General features: G+C 46.2%; 3 protein-coding genes across 3 annotated transcripts; 1 reads left to right on the plus strand and 2 right to left on the minus strand.

Moving 5' to 3' along the window:
* The first annotated feature begins 3,512 nt into the window (after nucleotides 1-3,512).
* LOC127775526 (probable glucomannan 4-beta-mannosyltransferase 9) lies at nucleotides 3,513-8,164 on the plus strand. The gene is made up of 9 exons (XM_052301777.1): nucleotides 3,513-3,948; nucleotides 4,086-4,184; nucleotides 4,944-5,196; nucleotides 6,042-6,152; nucleotides 6,536-6,672; nucleotides 6,799-6,912; nucleotides 7,003-7,202; nucleotides 7,330-7,524; nucleotides 7,600-8,164. Exons 1-9 carry the CDS (start codon nucleotides 3,634-3,636, stop codon nucleotides 7,757-7,759), a joined length of 1,584 nt encoding a protein of 527 aa, XP_052157737.1. The 5' UTR covers nucleotides 3,513-3,633; the 3' UTR covers nucleotides 7,760-8,164.
* A 159-nt stretch (nucleotides 8,165-8,323) lies between these two features.
* LOC127775527 (pentatricopeptide repeat-containing protein At4g16470-like) lies at nucleotides 8,324-10,386 on the minus strand. Its single transcript, XM_052301778.1, has one exon. It carries the CDS (start codon nucleotides 10,382-10,384, stop codon nucleotides 9,083-9,085), a length of 1,302 nt encoding a protein of 433 aa, XP_052157738.1. The 5' UTR covers nucleotides 10,385-10,386; the 3' UTR covers nucleotides 8,324-9,082.
* Nucleotides 10,387-10,490: 104 nt separating this feature from the next.
* On the minus strand, nucleotides 10,491-15,345 carry LOC127775525 (potassium transporter 10). Its single transcript, XM_052301775.1, has 9 exons — nucleotides 14,934-15,345; nucleotides 14,173-14,740; nucleotides 14,028-14,081; nucleotides 12,772-13,032; nucleotides 12,635-12,687; nucleotides 12,398-12,521; nucleotides 12,045-12,299; nucleotides 11,511-11,917; nucleotides 10,491-11,400 (listed from the first exon to the last, which is right to left on the minus strand). Exons 1-9 carry the CDS (start codon nucleotides 14,985-14,987, stop codon nucleotides 10,651-10,653), a joined length of 2,526 nt encoding a protein of 841 aa, XP_052157735.1. The 5' UTR covers nucleotides 14,988-15,345; the 3' UTR covers nucleotides 10,491-10,650.
* Nucleotides 15,346-18,525: the final 3,180 nt, after the last annotated feature.

Genomic DNA, 18,525 nt, shown 5'->3' on the forward strand with positions numbered 1-18,525 from the left:
ATTATTTATTTGTAATAGTATAATATGTGAATATGTTTTCATGATAAATCTACTAATACCATTTTCACATATCAAATATTTTTTGGTTGCATTTTACTAGCACTAGGTTTACATTTTGAATTTTGTCTCAATTTTTTTTTCGAAATTTGACCACACTCATTCTAAAACACTATTCAAGTATAAGCATTTCTTGCCTTCCAAATTTATACACGGCCATTTGCCCTATTCTACACTACTACCAAACACCTCTCGTTTAATTATTATCCAATTTTACCCTCACCATCCTCCTACATCTAATTACATCATATTTAAAACTAAAAGGGATATATCACAGTTTTCTTTTCATAAATTTAGCCTCCACTAAACAACATTCCGCAACAGATCAGGGAATACTTTTGGTTTGACAACACGACGAGTAAGAAATTACCACGGCACCACTACGAGGACGCATCCCACTGTACCACTCGAGGACCGACCAGACCATCTTGCGTGCGGATTTCTCACCTCTCTGCAGACTGCAGAGCAGGACAAGATCTTCACGGCTGCAGAGCGGGTACCACCCAAATCACAGGAACCGTACATCTGCCTCAGATCAGTTACCCATAGCTTATTAAGAAATACAAATTAACTTTTTGTTAAAATTGTTTTATATTTTTTCGTAGTGACTTAAAAGCCTATATTAAAATATCTTAAAATTAACTTTAAAAAAATTAAATTTTAGTTTTTACTTTAGTTTATTAGGTCAACCAATAGGGCTATCGACCAAAAAAGAGAAGCCACTCTGCTCTGGCATTTTGCCTGCTGGATCGTCGCTCCCGGCCATAACGGGCAAACGGACAGGGCTTACTACAAAAGCATTTCAATTTTGAAGCGAGGGAAGCAAGCAAGCAAAAGGATGGCACCCATCCCGTCCACTCAGATTCAATCCATGCATGACACCGTCGTTGCTTTCAAATATGAGCTCGCGGTTACCTAGTTAATTAAAATCAACTTGTATTAATGTTGACGCCCTTCGATCATTTAGCATATACGTACTATACATGTATCTGAGATAGGTAAGGTACAACATATATTGTGCACAACCAGTGGCGGAGCCAGGATAAAGTTATAGCGGGGGCTAAACCAAAATGACCAAGAACAACTAAGAGAGATTTAGGGTTGGGTTAGGATTTTTTAGCCTTTTTAGTCTTTTGGGCCTTCTAATAACCTCAAACAAAGTCTATATTAGCCCCTCATCTATAAATATATGGATTAGAATTTTAGAGGGTATTATGGGGGCTCTAATGGTATTTTAGGGGGTAGGGGGGTTTCAAGACCCCACCCCCCGCCCCCACGCTGTCTCTGCCCCTGTGCACAACGCTTTGGAGAAGTTGCAACATGCACAAAACCCATTGAAGTTTGGTTTCATGGTATGAAGTATGCCTGTTCAAATATGGCTTGTTTTTGGTTGCAATGATGATGAAGTTACTAAGGCTGGGTTTAGTAGTCTCTCTTTCCATCTTCCGCTCACCAGTCTTTCATAAGCACACTTTTACTAAATTACTAAACGATGTATTTTTAATATAAAAATTATATAGGAAAGTTGTTTTTAAAAAATTATATTAAAATTTTTAAGTTTCTATAGCTAATATTTAATTAATCATGCGCTAATGTGTCACCTGTTTTCCGTGTTAGTGAGAAAAGGTTCCAAAACCTTTAGATTCTAACACATCCTAAGGGTTTCAATGGTGCAAAAGAAAAGACTTCCTACAACATATGTAACAAGATCAGCCAAAGGGTTGAGTCTTCTTAGCTACTCCCTCCATCCCAATATACTACAACCTACCTATATGAAACAAATAATAGCCAAATATAATTAATAGCCAAATATACCTAATTAAATCTGATATATATTTGCTACATTATTTCTATAAGAAAGTGTTTGCTAGAAATTTGCTAAAATAGACAAATAAAGGCAAGTGCGGCGGCCTCGCGCTGAAGGTGCTTGGATGGTGATGCCTGCTATTAATGGTAGGGACGTAATCATAACATTGGGCCGACGATTTCAAGCGAAAACCCAGTCTTTTTGAGGAGCGGCAGTCCTGATGCTTTTGGGCGGCGTAGTCCCCCCCTCCCACCCCCTCCCGGGGGTGGGGGCTTTCGTGGTATCTCTCATTCTTTCTCTAGTGGAATCCTTCAGGTGAAAAATCACATCCTAGTTTCCTAATGGTGAGTGACGGCGGCATCATCTGCGTCTCTCCTTCTCTTCATGGTGGAATTCTTTGGTCGAAAACCACATCCTAATTTTCCAAAAGAGACGACGACAGTGTCACAACTTTCCTGGAGGCGTTGTTTGAAGGTTCGTTTCTATCAAACTCTTCTCCAAATGGATTGTTCTCTTAGGACGACACCATAGCCATCACAAGAAAACCATGCTGGTGGGAGAGCAGATCTATTCTTATCTTTCACCATCTCCCCCTCCACCCAAAGGCATGAATGGATTTTCATTAGCAGTGGGTGCTTGTGTTGTAGGTGCATGTGCAACATAGCTTGTTACTTTTGTTTTTCTTGATTATACCCTACCAGTGCTTTGGTCTTTTTTTTCTCACTATATTGATATATTGATATGAAACCTCGTATTATCACGCGTGAATTGTTTTAGAAAAAGGTAACTACAATACAATAGTATCTTTGTTTTCAAGACTACTCCATTATTGTAGTTTCAAATTTAATCACACAAAGTTTACATACATAAAACATATCGAAACACAATAATGAAATTTTGGAGGGTTCGAATCATGAGGTAAAATTTCTATTAAGTCCGCCAGGATGAATCATATATATTATAAGTAAGAGATACAATAGAAATATGTTAGATCAATATATGAAAGGCACATTAGTAACATTGTACCAATCTTGTTTCAAACACATTTGAAATATAGCATAGGAAATATTTCGTTCTGGTCAAATCCTGTAGTTGTAGTTTTTAAACACAAGTTACGTCACAAGTACAGCCATATCAACCACCCATATCAATAAATCCAACTAATACTATAAATGCCATAAAAATGCAATTAAATATGCATAAGATGAATCTATATCTCAATTACTCAATACTAGAATCAGACTAGCATTAAATAACCATATTAACCATATCAAATCTGGTAGATATAAATTCAATAAATAGAGTAATATCACGAGCAAATCCTCAATAAATGATATCAAAGCTCTAACACATTTATACATTTAAAACCCTCGTATCTCAATTACTCAAAATTGCAATCGAATTTAATAGGCGCATTCACACAGGTAGAAAATCATCTGTCAACATTTGCATCATCACACTTCGAAATCACAAAACCCCCAACCCAACCCACAACCACCCCATCTCACTGACCTGCGGGCCCCATGAGCCAGACAGAGCCACTTACAGCTGGGCCCCACCATCCCCTCCCCTCCCGCTTGAGCCTATCCTACCCAGTGCTACAGCCGACGGAAGCCGCCACTCTCTCCGCCTATTTAATCCCCACTCGCCGCCTCCGAGCTCCACCGCCACCGCCACCTCCTCCTCGCCGCCGGCCAGCCACCGCCGCCGCCGCATTCCGCGCCTAGCGTGTTCTCGCTTCTTCGTGGTCTCAACATTTGCCGCCGAGAATGGCGGCGGCGGGGGCGGTGTTGCCGGAGCAGATCGCGGCGATGTGGGAGCAGGTGAAGGCGCCGGTGGTGGTGCCGCTGCTGCGGCTGTCCGTGGCGGCGTGCCTCGCCATGTCCGTGATGCTGTTCGTGGAGAAGGTGTACATGTCGGTGGTCCTCGTCGGCGTCCACCTGTTCGGCCGCCGCCCCGACCGCCGCTACCGGTGCGACCCCATCGTCGCCGCCGGCGCCGACAATGACGACCCCGAGCTCGCCGACGCCAACGCCGCCTTCCCCATGGTCCTCATCCAGATCCCCATGTACAACGAGCGCGAGGTAATCAAAATTATTCAAACCAATCCGCCATGCATGCAATGCAAACTCAAATAAAAAAACCAAAAAAAAAGGAAAAAAAAAGGGCACTAAAAAGTTTTTTTGGGTTTATTTTTTGTTTTTTTTTTTTGGGGTGGCAGGTGTACAAGCTGTCGATCGGGGCAGCGTGCGGGCTATCGTGGCCGTCGGATCGGGTGATCGTGCAGGTGCTCGACGACTCCACTGACCCCGTCATCAAGGTGAGAGCCAGCGTTTTTTTTTTTCCTTTTTCACTTCATTTAATTTCAGCGCTATCTGTCCCCGCGTGTCAGTGACACACCAGTGGCGTTGGTCTGGTCCAAGGAGTGAAATTAATTGCGGCTGTCTGTCACTGACAGTCGCCGCTGCGTGGTGGGGCCACACCATGCCGGCATGAGGCGCGTCGTATTCTTCAAAATTTTTTCATCGCTAAGAGCTTTCAAACTTTTTTCATCACGAGAGCTTTCGAATTTTTCACACGGGGAAAAACGTATTGTAGGTACAAACAAATTAGAGGCCATGTCTCTGTTGTCGTAGTCGCAAGAACAAGCGAGTCTACTTTCACTGAGGAATTTTTGGCTGGCTGTATTATTTTAACCCCGAGAAAAAACTTGGATTTTTTTTTGAGGAAAATATTGGAAGTGTTCTTCTTTTCTTGGCCTAGCTAGGGACAGGGAGGGAGTGACGTGATGCATCATGCAGCGAATTTATATTTTTCTGGTACTAGTACTCCATTTTACACGAAAGTTCATGGGCAACTCGACTGGCTAGCTCCTTGTCCCACCGCACGACTCCCGAGGTGGAACAATCTGAACCATACCGCATTTAACTAGCAATCGTTACCAGAATGGTTTACTGTAGTAGTAATTAACTAGCAGTAAAAATAACTGGTGGCAAAAGAAGAGTCAGGATTAAATTTAGTTAAAAGCCACTTAATTATAGAGCTTGCTAACAATGGGACGATGTGAATGCAACTGCAGGAGATGGTGCAGGTGGAGTGCAAGAGGTGGGAGAGCAAGGGGGTGAGGATAAAGTACGAGATCAGGGACAACAGGGTGGGGTACAAGGCCGGGGCACTGAGGGAAGGCATGAAGCACGGGTACGTCCGCGACTGCGACTACGTGGCCATCTTCGACGCCGACTTCCAGCCCGACCCCGACTTCCTCGCCCGCACCATCCCCTTCCTCGTCCACAACCCCGACATCGCCCTCGTCCAGGCCCGCTGGAAGTTCGGTGAGTCAGAGAAGTCGTAGTTTTTTAGATAATAGATTAAAACCCGACCTCTGCATCCTGCACGGATGTACACACAACCAGAAGTCCATAGATGAGTCCAAGTCACATTTAAAAAAAAAACACAAAGTGGCTATTGGTAAAACGATTTTAGTTTTTGAATGGTTGCCTTGGCTCTCGTGTTAATGGATTTGTCTTTGTCAGAAGAATTGAGTGGTTGGTTAGGTTTCTGAATGGTGGTAAGCAGATATAGGAACAGCATAAAAATGGCAGTTCAAAAGGGCCCGGATAAAGCACATGCACCTAGGAGTACACACATACTCCTATAATCAACAGTGAGTGCAGCAGATAGGAGTATGTTTTAGGAAATGAGTGCACTGCATTAGTTTAATGTTCACGGCAGTTATAGTAGTTGGAGATAAGGTTAGTTGTTGAAGCCAAAGCATGGGAGCAGTACACTTGGAAGCTGGACCTTGGTTTGTGATTTGGGGGATCATGTGCACCTGTGACTTGTAACTGTAGTCCTTTGGACCATGACATTGACATGTGTGTTGTTCTGAAAAAGCTGGAGTAGTATAGTTAAATCTTCTGCATCACTATTGGATAAGGCCGAGTAAAAATTGTCAGTATGGTTGACTGAATTGTTTGACTTATCTTTGGCATTGATGATATAATGCCCTTTTTTAACTATAATATGATATAATGTCCTTTTTTTTTAACTATACTATGATATAATGTCCTTTTTAAACTATACTAGTGTAGCACACTGGCCTTGTTTTGGACTTTTTTCTTTTGGCATGGTGATGACATGTTTGTTGCTGCTGACGGTGGTGATGGTGTGTGAGCAGTGAATGCAAATGAATGCCTGATGACAAGGATGCAGGAGATGTCCTTGGATTACCACTTCAAAGTAGAGCAAGAAGTGGGTTCCTCCACACACGCCTTCTTTGGCTTCAATGGTAAAACTTGATCTCAATTCATCTTGTCTTTTTTCTTCTCTCTTATGGGGCATTATGTGTATCCATTTCTCAGTTCCATGATTCTGCCTCTCCTTCTGTAGAGTACATATGTTTATTTTACTTAATAATGAGAAACTGTTTCGTAATCTTTGGAAAGAAAAAGACATGTTAACCACATCTAAAAATCATATGCAATTGCATCATTCTAGTTTATTCCTTAAAAAGTACAATACCCAGTTAGATCTTACACAAAGCAGAAGGAAAGAGTAGTGCAAGAATATAACACATGCACAAGATTTTCAATGTTGAGAACTTATTTTCTCTAGTAAAAGTCATATTTAGCAGCATATTTTGTTTTACCCTGCAAAATGTTATGTGAATAGGGACTGCTGGTGTGTGGCGCATATCTGCGATGAACGAGGCAGGAGGCTGGAAGGACAGGACAACAGTTGAAGACATGGATTTGGCAGTCAGAGCAGGCCTCAAGGGATGGAAGTTTGTCTACCTTGGTGATCTCATGGTAAATATGCACTAGTAGCCTAACAATTCATGCAATATCCAATGCATCAATTTGCGCTTCTATATATTACATTGTTATTAAGCTATATAAGGAAGGATGTAACTAACCTGGTAATGTTGTTTGAAGGTGAAAAGTGAACTTCCAAGTACATTCAAAGCATTCCGGTATCAACAACACAGATGGTCCTGCGGACCGGCAAACCTGTTCAGGAAAATGTTGGTGGAGATTGCCACAAACAAGGTCCCTTGCACCAAGCTATATTATGGAAATATTTTATAAGTTATAACACACATGCATCTTGTTGCTAACAAGCCATTGATCTTGATGCAGAAAGTGACATTGTGGAAGAAGATCTATGTGATCTACAACTTCTTTTTGGTGCGCAAGATTATTGGACACATTGTGACCTTTGTGTTTTACTGCCTTGTTGTCCCGGCAACGGTTTTAATTCCAGAAGTTGAGATACCAAGGTGGGGTTACGTCTATTTGCCATCCATCGTCACCATTCTCAATTCTATTGGGACTCCAAGGTGCCAAATCTTCTCCATAGCTTTGCAGTTTTACTTTCAGAATATGAATCCAACCTACAGTTTTACTTCCAGAGCTTTGCAGTTCTGAGCAACCTAAAAATTTACATGAAAATATGCAATGATGCAGGTCATTGCACTTACTTATCTTTTGGGTCCTCTTCGAGAATGTCATGTCACTGCATAGAACAAAGGCCACGCTGATCGGCCTGTTAGAGACAGGCAGGGTGAATGAATGGGTGGTGACCGAAAAGCTTGGCGATGCTCTGAAATTAAAATTGCCAGGTAAAGCATTCAGGAGGCCGCGCATGAGGATAGGAGACAGGTACGCAGTCGAAACATTTTAGTCCTGCATTTTCCAAGTTCCAATCCTTGCAGCTAAACTTTGATCTTGAACCAGGGTGAATGCATTGGAGCTTGGTTTTTCAGCCTACCTGTCCTTCTGTGGATGCTATGATATTGCCTATGGGAAGGGCTATTACAGTCTCTTCCTTTTTCTCCAATCCATCACCTTTTTCATCATCGGTGTGGGCTATGTGGGGACAATTGTCCCGCACTGATTACAGAACCTCGATGAGGCTATCCATCTTGGATCAACGACCGGCTCTGGTTCTTTCCAGTCTCATGGTGTTAGGTATGCAACAAGATGACAGATCAAGCAGGCTTCTCCTGTGTGCAAGTGCAAAGTTTCCTGACAACAATGAAGTGTAAAAGCACTGCAAAACAAGCAATAGATAAGGCTTTTAGCTGCTAGGAATATGCTGTTATGTGCATTACAATTGTGATGATCTAGCAGTCTGTTCAGAGTCTCTGTGTCACCTTAGCAGAATCTGTAGTGGGAAAGATAGGAGTTGTTAAAAGCTTTATATTTTCTGCAAACAGGAAAAAAATTGGAGTTTTTGGTTTTAGCATGTAGCTTTAGTTCTGGGAACAGGAAGAAAAAATAATATGTATTGGTTCCTCAATATGCTCACCTGGTACAAAAGAGAGGCTGTACATCTTTGCTTTAACTTTTCTTTCTCCTAATGTTCAAGTGTAATCTGGGAATATCCATTTGAGATACAGTATTTTGAGGAGAAACAGAGATACTGACACAGAAGCTGACCTCTACTGTTCCATCTCTTGTCTCAGACTCTCTTTGAGTTCACCAGTCACCACACTGATGATTCTGTCATGTGTTTCATTCAGAAACTTCCTCTTCACATGGTACAATCAGTACTGTCTGTCTGCCTGTCTGTATTTCTGTCTCCTGGCAATCCGCATACTGACATTTGATTCTTACTGAACTGCTGACATTCGAGGATCTGCATGTGACTCGAGAACAGTGAGGATTTGTTTCATGGCTCTGCAAGTCTGCAAGGATCCAAACCACAGACTAGGACCAGATGTCATTCAAAGTGTTCTGAATCTCAATAACATGAACAGGTGATGTGATCTTGTGTTACATAATGCTAGTATTCTGGAAGCAAGGTCGTGATCAGTGACTGGGATAGAGCAAAAGGGTAAATACATTACAATGGTGTACTTTCATGTCGTTTGCTCCGGACCTTCTCCCATATGTTTGTCTTGGCGCCAATTTTCTCATGCATCAGATTTCTCCAAGATGCAACTTTTGTAGTTGCAGCCTGAACCCGGCTAATAACAGATCAAAATTGCAGTGGGTCTAGAACAAGGGCACAACAGTTCTCAAGTTGCAAAAAATCTACAGGACCTGTGATCTCTTTGAACCCTCTTTGAAAGAGGATGCAAAATTTGCAAATGTTCATGAAATTGAGCGAGTGACAACTGACAACTGACAATCGATCATTTAGCAGGCTTGTTGCTTCATAGAAGCAACATCTCAAATGATGAAAATGCAATGCCACTTCACATCTCCAATCAGCTCAGCTGCAATGGCTGGCATCATCTCCATCCATAACCGGAGGCACGGACTGCTCGGCGACGGCGGCGGCCAACGCGTTGCAGGCCGCGTATATCGCCGAGCGCTCGTCGTGGTACGAGTCGCCGGCGAGGAAGGTGTGCCTCTTGCCCCGGACCTCGACGGCGCTCCAGGCCGGATCCTTCTTGATTCCCAGCGACCGCATCGCCTCGTGCGCGCCGGCGACGCGGCCCCACATCTCGCGCGCGGCGTACGCGTTCGCCAGGACGACGTACTTGCCGGCGTTCCCCGGCTGCAGCCGGAAGAAGCGGCGCGCGGCGAGCTCGACCAGCCTCACGTCGCCGTGCTTCCTGCCGGCGCCGAGCAGCGCGCCCCAGACCACCGAGTGCTCCTGGCAGTCCGGCAGGTTCTTGACGAGCTCGTAGGCGTCGCCGAGCCGGCCGACCCTGGCGAGCATGTCGACCGCCGCCGCGTAGTGCTCGCCCCTCGGCGTGAGGCCGTAGCCCGACGACATGGACGAGAGGTGGCGCAGACCCTCGCCGACGAGCCCGGCGTGCGCGCACGCCGAGAGCACGGCGAGGAACGTGACGTCGTTCGGCCGGAGCCCGTCCACCCGCGTCATCCGGTCGAACAGCGCCAGCGCCTCCGCGGCGCGCCCGTGCTGGCCGTGCCCGGAGATGACGGCGGTCCACATGGTGACGTTCCGCGTCGGCGCCGCCGCGAACGCCCGGCGCGCCTCCTCGGGGCTGCTGCACTTGAGGTACATGTCGACGAGCGCGCTGTCGACGAAGACGTTGCCGCCGCCGACGCGCGACTTGACCATGACGCCGTGCACGCGCCGGCCATGCTCCAGCGCGGCCAGCCTCGCGCACGCGCAGAGCACCGACGCGAACGTGAACTGGTCCGGCCTCATCCCCTCCGCCCGCATCGACCCAAACATCTCCACCGCCCGCGCCTCCGCGCCGCCGCGCGCGCACCCGGATATCATGGCGTTCCACGCCACGACGCTCCTCTGCGGCATTCCGTCGAACACCTTCCGCGCAACACCAAGCTCACCGATCTTGACGTAAAAGATCAGCAGCTTGGTGACGATGTAGACGCCGCCGCCAAACCCCACCGACACCATGCGCGCGTGGATCCTCTTCCCCATCCTCGCGTCCCGCCGGTTCACGCATTCCTGCAGCAGAAGCGCGTAGGTCCCCTCACCGGGGCACACCGTACTCCGCCACAGGAGACCCACCGCCCTAGCGAGATCGCCGGCGACGCACAGCGACCTCAGCATTCGCGCCAAGCCAACGGAACCCATGATCCAGCTGCCCAACTCTCTTCTATCCGAATTCGAGCTCGCTCTAATGGCGTCGCATCTCTGCGCCGCTCAGATTAGTAGTGTATACAAGATGAAATCCGAGACCTAGGAGAAATCAGGCTACTACATTTACAACAAAAACTCTCGGGTCAATTACAAGATCGAGGATATACAAGCGAAACTTCATTTTTGTTTCGATTCGTCTCCTGTTTTGTCTCTCTTCTTGTTCTTCTATCTATCTATGGTGGTTTGATTTTTTTTTTGTATTAGACATAGTAAATCATGCCGACCTCGAGGGTGGAGGCGTGAGGGATGGTGACGGCGTAGTTGGGGCCGCGGCTGTTGCGGCGGAGGAAGTCGTAGCAGAAGTTGATGACCAGCCGCCGGAAGAAGCTGGAGCCGCTCTTGGCCTTGACGTAGGAGTGGCCGAGGATGAACGCCATGCCGGCCTCGCGCGCGTCCATCAGCTCCTGCAGCTCCTCCCGCACGCCGGCGTCCGGCCGCGGGCTCGCCGCCGGCAGCACGAACCGCACCCTCTTCCTCGGCGCCACCACCACCGGCGGCGGCGACAGCGACGGCGACATGATCTCCCTTGCGCCGCCGCCGCCGCGCGAGCTGCCTCTGCCGCTGCCGCTGCCGCCGACGGTGTCCTCCGACGACGGCGCCCCCGCGCCGCCGTCCTCCTCCATCATCCGAATGCTGCCGGAGGGGATGACGGACATCCGCTCCTCCTCCTCTTTCTCCGACTCCTCCGCGCCGCCGCCGCAGACGTTCTTGGGCTTGGAAGAGGCCGCGGCGTCGGCCGCGGCGGCGGCGCCGGAGCGGATGAACTCCGCGACGCTGCAGACGAGCTCCTTCTCGAACTCCTGATCGTCCTTGTGCACGTCGTGGTAGCCGTACCTGACAATGCACCGGTAGATTCTGTACTCCTTGGGGCCAATTCTTCCGACGAGGAACCTCTCCTCCGGCGAGACATGCGGTATCGGGACGTTCTTGATGCAGAGGAAGATGAGCACCTGATCATCATCAAGAAGAAGATGATGAGCACTGTAACCAAAATTCTGAATTTCTGAACAATGACAACAACTTCAGAAGGCGAGGAATGATGGCTGATGAGCAAGATTACTTGATGAAATGCAGGTAGGTTGGTGACGAAATGCGAGAAGATTGCCGGGATCCCGGAGTCGAGCTCGGTGTGGATGAGGCCGATGCCGCGGACTCGGACAATGCCGAGGTTGGGGCTGAGGCCAAGGAGCCAGTTGATGGAGACCTTGTTCTGGAGATCGAACTCATACTTCTTGATGGTGCCATAGTGCCAGATGCACATTATCGCCATGAAGATGAAGGCCAGCACAATTGGGACCCAGGCTCCTTCTCTGAACTTGATGAGTGATGCTGAGAAGTAGAGTGCCTCAATGGTGCCGAAGAAGATGATGAAGCCGAATGCGAGGAAGATGCTCTTGTGCCAACACAGAACTATCACCAGGGACATCAGACATGTCGTGACCAGCATAACGGTTATAACCGCCAATCCTGTTCAAAGGACAACTATTGCATATCAGACAAATTCCTTACTCATTAGCTTCAGTATGCATAGGTAATTCGAACATGGAATAATCAGGTGGTTTGATATGTCAAAAACTAAAACAAGTGTACATACCTGACGCATTGCCCAGGTGTTTTGTGTCTCTGAAACCAATGGTAATAGCTAAGCACAGTATCATCAGGATCCAATTGATCTCAGGGATGTAAATTTGCCCGTGTACTTTGTCAGATGTGTGAACTATCTTCACCCGAGGAAAGCAGCCGAGAGCGGTGCACTGCTTGATCATTGAGAATGTGCCAGTGATAACAGCTTGGCTCCCGACAACTGCTGCAAGAATGGCAATTGCCAGAACTGGCCACCTAATTTTCTCTGAGGATGGAAAACTTTTAAATATTAATAAACAGTACTAGGAGAATGATATAATATCGATTTCGCTGTTGATGAAAGATCTGGAGAACATGACTTGCCAGGCACAGACACATAGAACCCGATCCTGTAGTCACTTTCAATGATGTGATGCTTACACAGATAAGCAGCTTGCCCCATGTATGCAAGGATCAAGGATGGGTAAACCATGCAAGTAAAAGCAATCTGCAATCAGGAAATGCTTATCAGAGACAAAACTATTGACCGCATGTCCGCATATTGCTACTATGATGAAACCAAGTAAAACAAAACATTGAGATTGCACTCTATTTCATCACCTGTATCGACAGCTGATTAAAATGCCCCAGATCTGCAAACATTGCTTCAGAACCTGAAAAACAACACTCAAGTTAGTAAAGTTGTACACTTCAGAGATCATTGGCATATGGTAGAAAATGGTTGTTGATCATAGTACCAGTGATACATAACAATATTCCTCCCAGTGACATCCAACCTCCTCTCTGCGTCTTCTTCAAAAACTTGTACATATAATATGGAGATAACGCTCGATAGACATTGGGCTCCCAATGCACGATATTGTAAACACCAATCATGCTTATACATAGAAGCCATGTAATCACAATTGGTGCAAAAAGGAACCCCACCCGGTGTGTACCATAGTGTTGCAGACAAAACAGGCAAACCAGTACAAAACAAGCAATAGGAACCTCCACATCTGCAGATTCAAATCAGTAAAAAAAACTTTGCACAGTTAGTAATGGGTTAAAAAAGAAACAAAACATATTAGCAAAACAAGAATCAGAATAAAAGCACATGCTTAAATGATTAAAAGTCAAAATAGAGTTTCTTTACTCCGCACTTCAGAATTCAGCACTTATTTTATTACTTTCAGCATGTGTAGCTTCCATTTTCCAGAATTTCCGAACCTTATTACCACTAGCTGACCATATTTCTGCCCAGAGTGAACTCTATCCTCTGCCAAAGCCCAAGAGAATATGAACTGAACAGATACAGTAATTTAGATGATGACCGGCTTATTTAGGAATCGCTCAAATCTTTTCTTTCTGTTTCCCACTACAGTTCTTCACGAGAATCACAACTGCTTGAGTAGGGTAGTTCCATTTATTGTAGTCATCAATGCTACTAGATAGAGTATTAATCTTCTCCAGTTCGTAGGCTAATAGCATTATAGCAACAACTGTTAGGCATACATTGACTAACAACAGTACGGAGTTGATTGTTGGTGTCCATGCGACAACGCTGCGTTGCTCATGGTCATTCCCTGTCAAAGACCTTCCTAAATGAATTTGGCACGCAATTGATCATCTGATATCTGAGCCGATAAGCTCGCACGGAAACTTCCAAAAGTATCAATCCCATTGAAGCAAACTGTTCAGACTTCATCAGTTAACATAATTCCTGGTTTACACCAAATTGCACAGAATCCATCTCTTGCGTGCATCTTACAGGTAAAATTTACTCGAATTGTGGTGCACTAGTATGACTGAAACTGCACACTTTTTTCAACTAAAAAAACAAGAAACTGCACCCTTTTGAGTTTGAGGTGGACCCTGAATTATCTAAAAAAACTCAGAACATGATGATCCAGGAAACAGTAGTTAACAAGATGAGGAAGACAAATCTACAATCATATCAAAAGACAGAAGCAATGGAAGGGACAAAGGCATGGTTGGGTGTTCAGATCCTTACATTTGTGCTGATGCTTTTCCATGGACAATTCCAGCCCGGATACCGCCGAGAACACTGCAAAAACAGAACACGCCATCTGAAAATCAGCACACGACAACCCAAGAACACAAACAAGCCAGCAAATCAAGCGGGGGCGCGCACGCACCGGAGATGGCCGGCGTGAGCACGCCGTCGCCGATGACCATGCACGTGCCCACCAGCGCCAGCACGAGGAGCACGCGCTGCAGCACCTTGTGCCGCTCCAGCAGCCTCCTCACGCCGGCGGCGGCGCCGCCTCCGCCGCGGCGCCCGCTCAGCGCCAGCGCATTGCCGTTCGCCGCGGCTTTCTTGGCGGCGCCCGCGTCCAAGAACTGGTCCTCGTCGCCCGGCTCGCCGCCGCCGCCGCCGCCGCCAGGCGGGAGGAGCGCGGCGCGGGCGTGGCGGCAGAGGAGGGAGTAGAGGGCGAAGGTGCCGCCCTCGCCGTTGTCGTCGGCGCGGAGGACGACGCAGACGTACTTGAGGAGCGGGACGAGGGTGAGCGTCCAGAAGACGAAGGAGAGCACGCCGAGGATCTCCTCGTTGGTCTCCGAGTGCTGGATGTCCTCCGCGAACGCCGCCTTGTACACGTACAGCGGCGACGTGCTCAGGTCGCCGTACACCACCCCGAGGCTCTGGTACGCCAGGCTCATCGTCATCCGCCATGGCAGCCGCCTCCTCTTGCTGCTGCTCCCTCCCTGCTCCATCCATCCACCCACCCAAATCAAATCACACGCGCACACACACATTAGCAAAGAATCCAAGATCGCACCAAGATTCAACAACACCATGATCAATCAATCAATCACGACCACCACAACCCTCGCAAACCCGACAAGATTAGACCATTAACCATCAAACATGACACGACCTCCACCACCCAACCCATACCTTGCAATCGGGAGAACTCGGCGACTCAGGATCCACGGGAGACGGGCTCTTCATTCCTCAATCCCAACACAAGAACAGAGGAAGCAAAACCACTCCTACTCCTACTCCTCCTACAGCAGCTACAGGGTTTCTTGGCTCTCTCTCTCTCTCTCTCTCTGAATCCCTGGGGGTATCAAATCCAACGATTCAGAGGAGACGGTAATGGGGATTATTAGGCGGTGGGAAAATTTGGAGTTATTGAGGTTTTTAAGAGGGTCAAAGCGGAAGCAAAACAGGGGGCACTTTGGAGGGAGGCAGCATTGGCGTGGTGCTGCTGCTGCTGCGACTGTGAGGCAGGGAGGGAGAAGCGGAACAATGAAGAAGAAGAAGATGAGAAGCAGCAGAAGAGAGAGAGAGAAGAAGAGGGCCAGGGAGGATTGGAATATTTGGGAGTGGGACAGCAAAAGAGAGGGGCCAACAATACTGGGGGAAACCGAAAAAGCAGCAATTTTTTTTTTCTACTGCAAAATGTACTTCCTGTTTGGCCGGCTCCTCTGCATAGGGTCCTTGTGTGGAGTCGCAAGGGATGAACTCTTGTTTACATCCTGCTAAAATTGTACTACTTCCTCCATCCCAAATTAGGCTGTGTTGGATACCAAAAGTTCCCACTCCCCATCTCGTTTTCCACGCGCACGTTTTTTAAACTACTAAACAAAACAGTGTGTTTTTTTTGCAAAATATTTCTATACGAAAATTACTTAGAAAAATTATATTGATCTATTTTTTAAAAAATAGCTAATACTTAATTAATTACGTGCTAATAGATCGCTCCATTTTTTGTACGGAGAAGATATGTTCCCATCCTCATCCTCCAGTACCAAACACAACCTTAGTTATCTTTCTACCATTTAATTTTTGTCTCACAATACTTGTCACTTCCAAGTATTACTTGTCTCATCAATCACATATCATTCAAATTTCTGTCTATTCTACCCCCTCAACCAACCTTCTATCCTTAAAACATAATTTTTTTATAAGGGTATTGTAGTTTTTTATTCTAAACCTTAGAATATGCCAAACAATTTTAAAGGACAAGCAATTTAGGACGGTGGTAGTATACTCCATCGGTCTCAAAATAAGTGCGATGCGATATATCTAAGAATTATAAATCTAGATAGGTATATTTAAAAAGAAACACAACCTAAATAAGATAGTTCATCAAAGCATGATTAATTAAGTATTAAAAAGACTTGGAAATAGATCATTATGATTTTTCTACAGTAAAATTTCAACAAAAATGTTTCGAAAAAAATAACATCGTTTAATAGTTTGAGAAACGTATACGCAGGAAACGAGGGTATAGTGTTCTTAAAAAGTTGTGATGATATTAACACATTATTTTCAGTGATGATCTATTTATAAGAAACTGACAATTAATGTTGTGAAAACGGGTTTCATACTTCTAATAGTAGACGATATCAGGATTTATGATTTGTGTATTAGTTTGGCAGCCATAATGCGGTTTCTAGTAGTAGTATGATACGGGTTTGGGATTATGTAATTGTTTTCTAATTAATTGAAAAAAATGACTACCTCTTTCAATGTTATCGTAGTAATTATTGTTTATTAATTTAAAATAAATGTATTGTGCTATTAGGAGACATTTATTAGGTGGCATAGATAGCAGGGCAATACCAGTTTCATGTAGATGCTTTATAAATATAGAGGTTCTGGAATTAGAGGTACTATTACATTCATATGTTAGTTACACTTGTTTATTGGCCTGAAGCTAATTTTAGTGACAACAATAGTTCCCAGTTGGCATATATTTACTGCCCCTAAACTGGATCAGTATGGGAGATAGTAACCTAGTTGCTTTTGTTTATTGTTGGAAGCATGGATTTGTCATGTGAGGTAGATGTTTCCTTTGTAGATTAAACCTTTTTAGTACGAGTACTGTCAATCATTTTGCTATTAATGCATGAAAGTAAGATTCAAAGTACTATCTACTAGTTTAGAATAAAACTCAAGAAAGCATCTACTCCTGCATTTTACCCTTACTATATGTCTATATCCCGCGGGTTATTCTTGAAGCGCATAATAACATAAGAAAGTCAACAGGTGAAAGTTTTCTGCATAATTTTTTTTAATACAATGCAATGCTCCAACCTTTCACCTGTTACATACTATATTTTATTTTTTCCATGTTCATATGTTGTTGGGGCTCTATCTATATAGGCATTTTTTTGGTCTTTTTTCCACATCTAATGAAATGGCTCACAAAACTTTTGCGTTCTTGGGAGAAACTCCAATCATTTGAACTACGACTGATAAGCTATGAGAAAAATTAACTAAACAACCAAAAATATTTAATGAGCAAAACTTTTATACATTTGTTATTAACGATTTGAAAGATAATGTTAAAAAAAACAACGATGAAATGCATACATGGCAACCTTTGAATATGATTTTAGTGATTAGGGATGCCTCTTTGAATGTGTTTTAGAGAACGAATTTACGTGTTATATTGTCTACAGCTTGAAAGAGGCACTACTATAAAACATCAAATAGGTATCGCCACTATAGGTGCCGGTAGTGCTAAAACCGGCACCAATAGGCCTTTTCATACCTTCGTGGGTTGAAATTGCAAAAAAAGATATCTTTAAGTAATCATAGGTTCCGTTCTAAATAAAAACCGGCACCTATTATATTTTGTGTTGGTTTTTTTTAAAAAGCCAGCACCTTTAATATATTATAGGTGGGAAAAAGTACGAATTAACCCCCCGAACTATCGCGGTCGTCCGAATTACTCCCCTGAACCACAAAACCGGACATTCTTCACACCAAACTATGCAAACCGGACGAATTACCCCTTGGATCCAATCCGCGGTGATTTTGGTCTACGTGGCGTACACGTGGCATCCCAGTCAGCTGTTTTCTAATAAAAAAAATTGTGGGACCCGCATGTCATAGTCTTCACTTTCCCTCTCTCTCACTCTTCCTCTCTTCTCTCTCTTACTCTATCTCACTCTTCACTGCTTCACTCTATCGGCGGCGGCGAGAGACACAGAGGAGAGGGCGGCGGGCGGCGGAAGACGGCGCATGGGGGCGGACGGCGGCGTCGCGGCGAAGGCCGAGCGGAGGCGGCTGCGGGCACGGCGCACGGGGGCGGGCGGCGGACGGCGGCTGCGAGCGCGGCGCACGGAGGCGGGCGATGAGGTGCCTCTACGCGTACCGCTCCGCGCGTCCTGTGGCGAGGTCGACAGCGTCGACGAGCCACCGCGCGCGGCCGTCATCGTAGCGCGTCGAGCGGACCTCGCGGCGGATGCGGGTGCGGGGAAGGTCCGGGAGGGAGCAGCGGCGGCGACCGCGCGGGGCGTAGAGGCATCCTCGTCCGCTTCTCCGCCGCCGCTCGCCTCTCCACCGCCGCCCGCTTCGCCCGCCTCTCCGCTGCCGCTCGCCTCGCCCGCCTCGTCCGCGCCTCTGACGCCGCCCGCCTCTCCGCCGCCGCTCACCTCCCCTGCCTTGTCCGCCTGTTCGCTGCCTCCCGCCTCTTCGCCGCCGCTCGCCTCGCCCGCCTTGTCCGCTTGTCCGCCGCCGCTCGCCTGCCTCT

Source organism: Oryza glaberrima, chromosome 6 (assembly GCF_000147395.1).
Source record: "Oryza glaberrima chromosome 6, OglaRS2, whole genome shotgun sequence".
Classification (NCBI taxonomy): domain Eukaryota; kingdom Viridiplantae; phylum Streptophyta; class Magnoliopsida; order Poales; family Poaceae; genus Oryza; species Oryza glaberrima.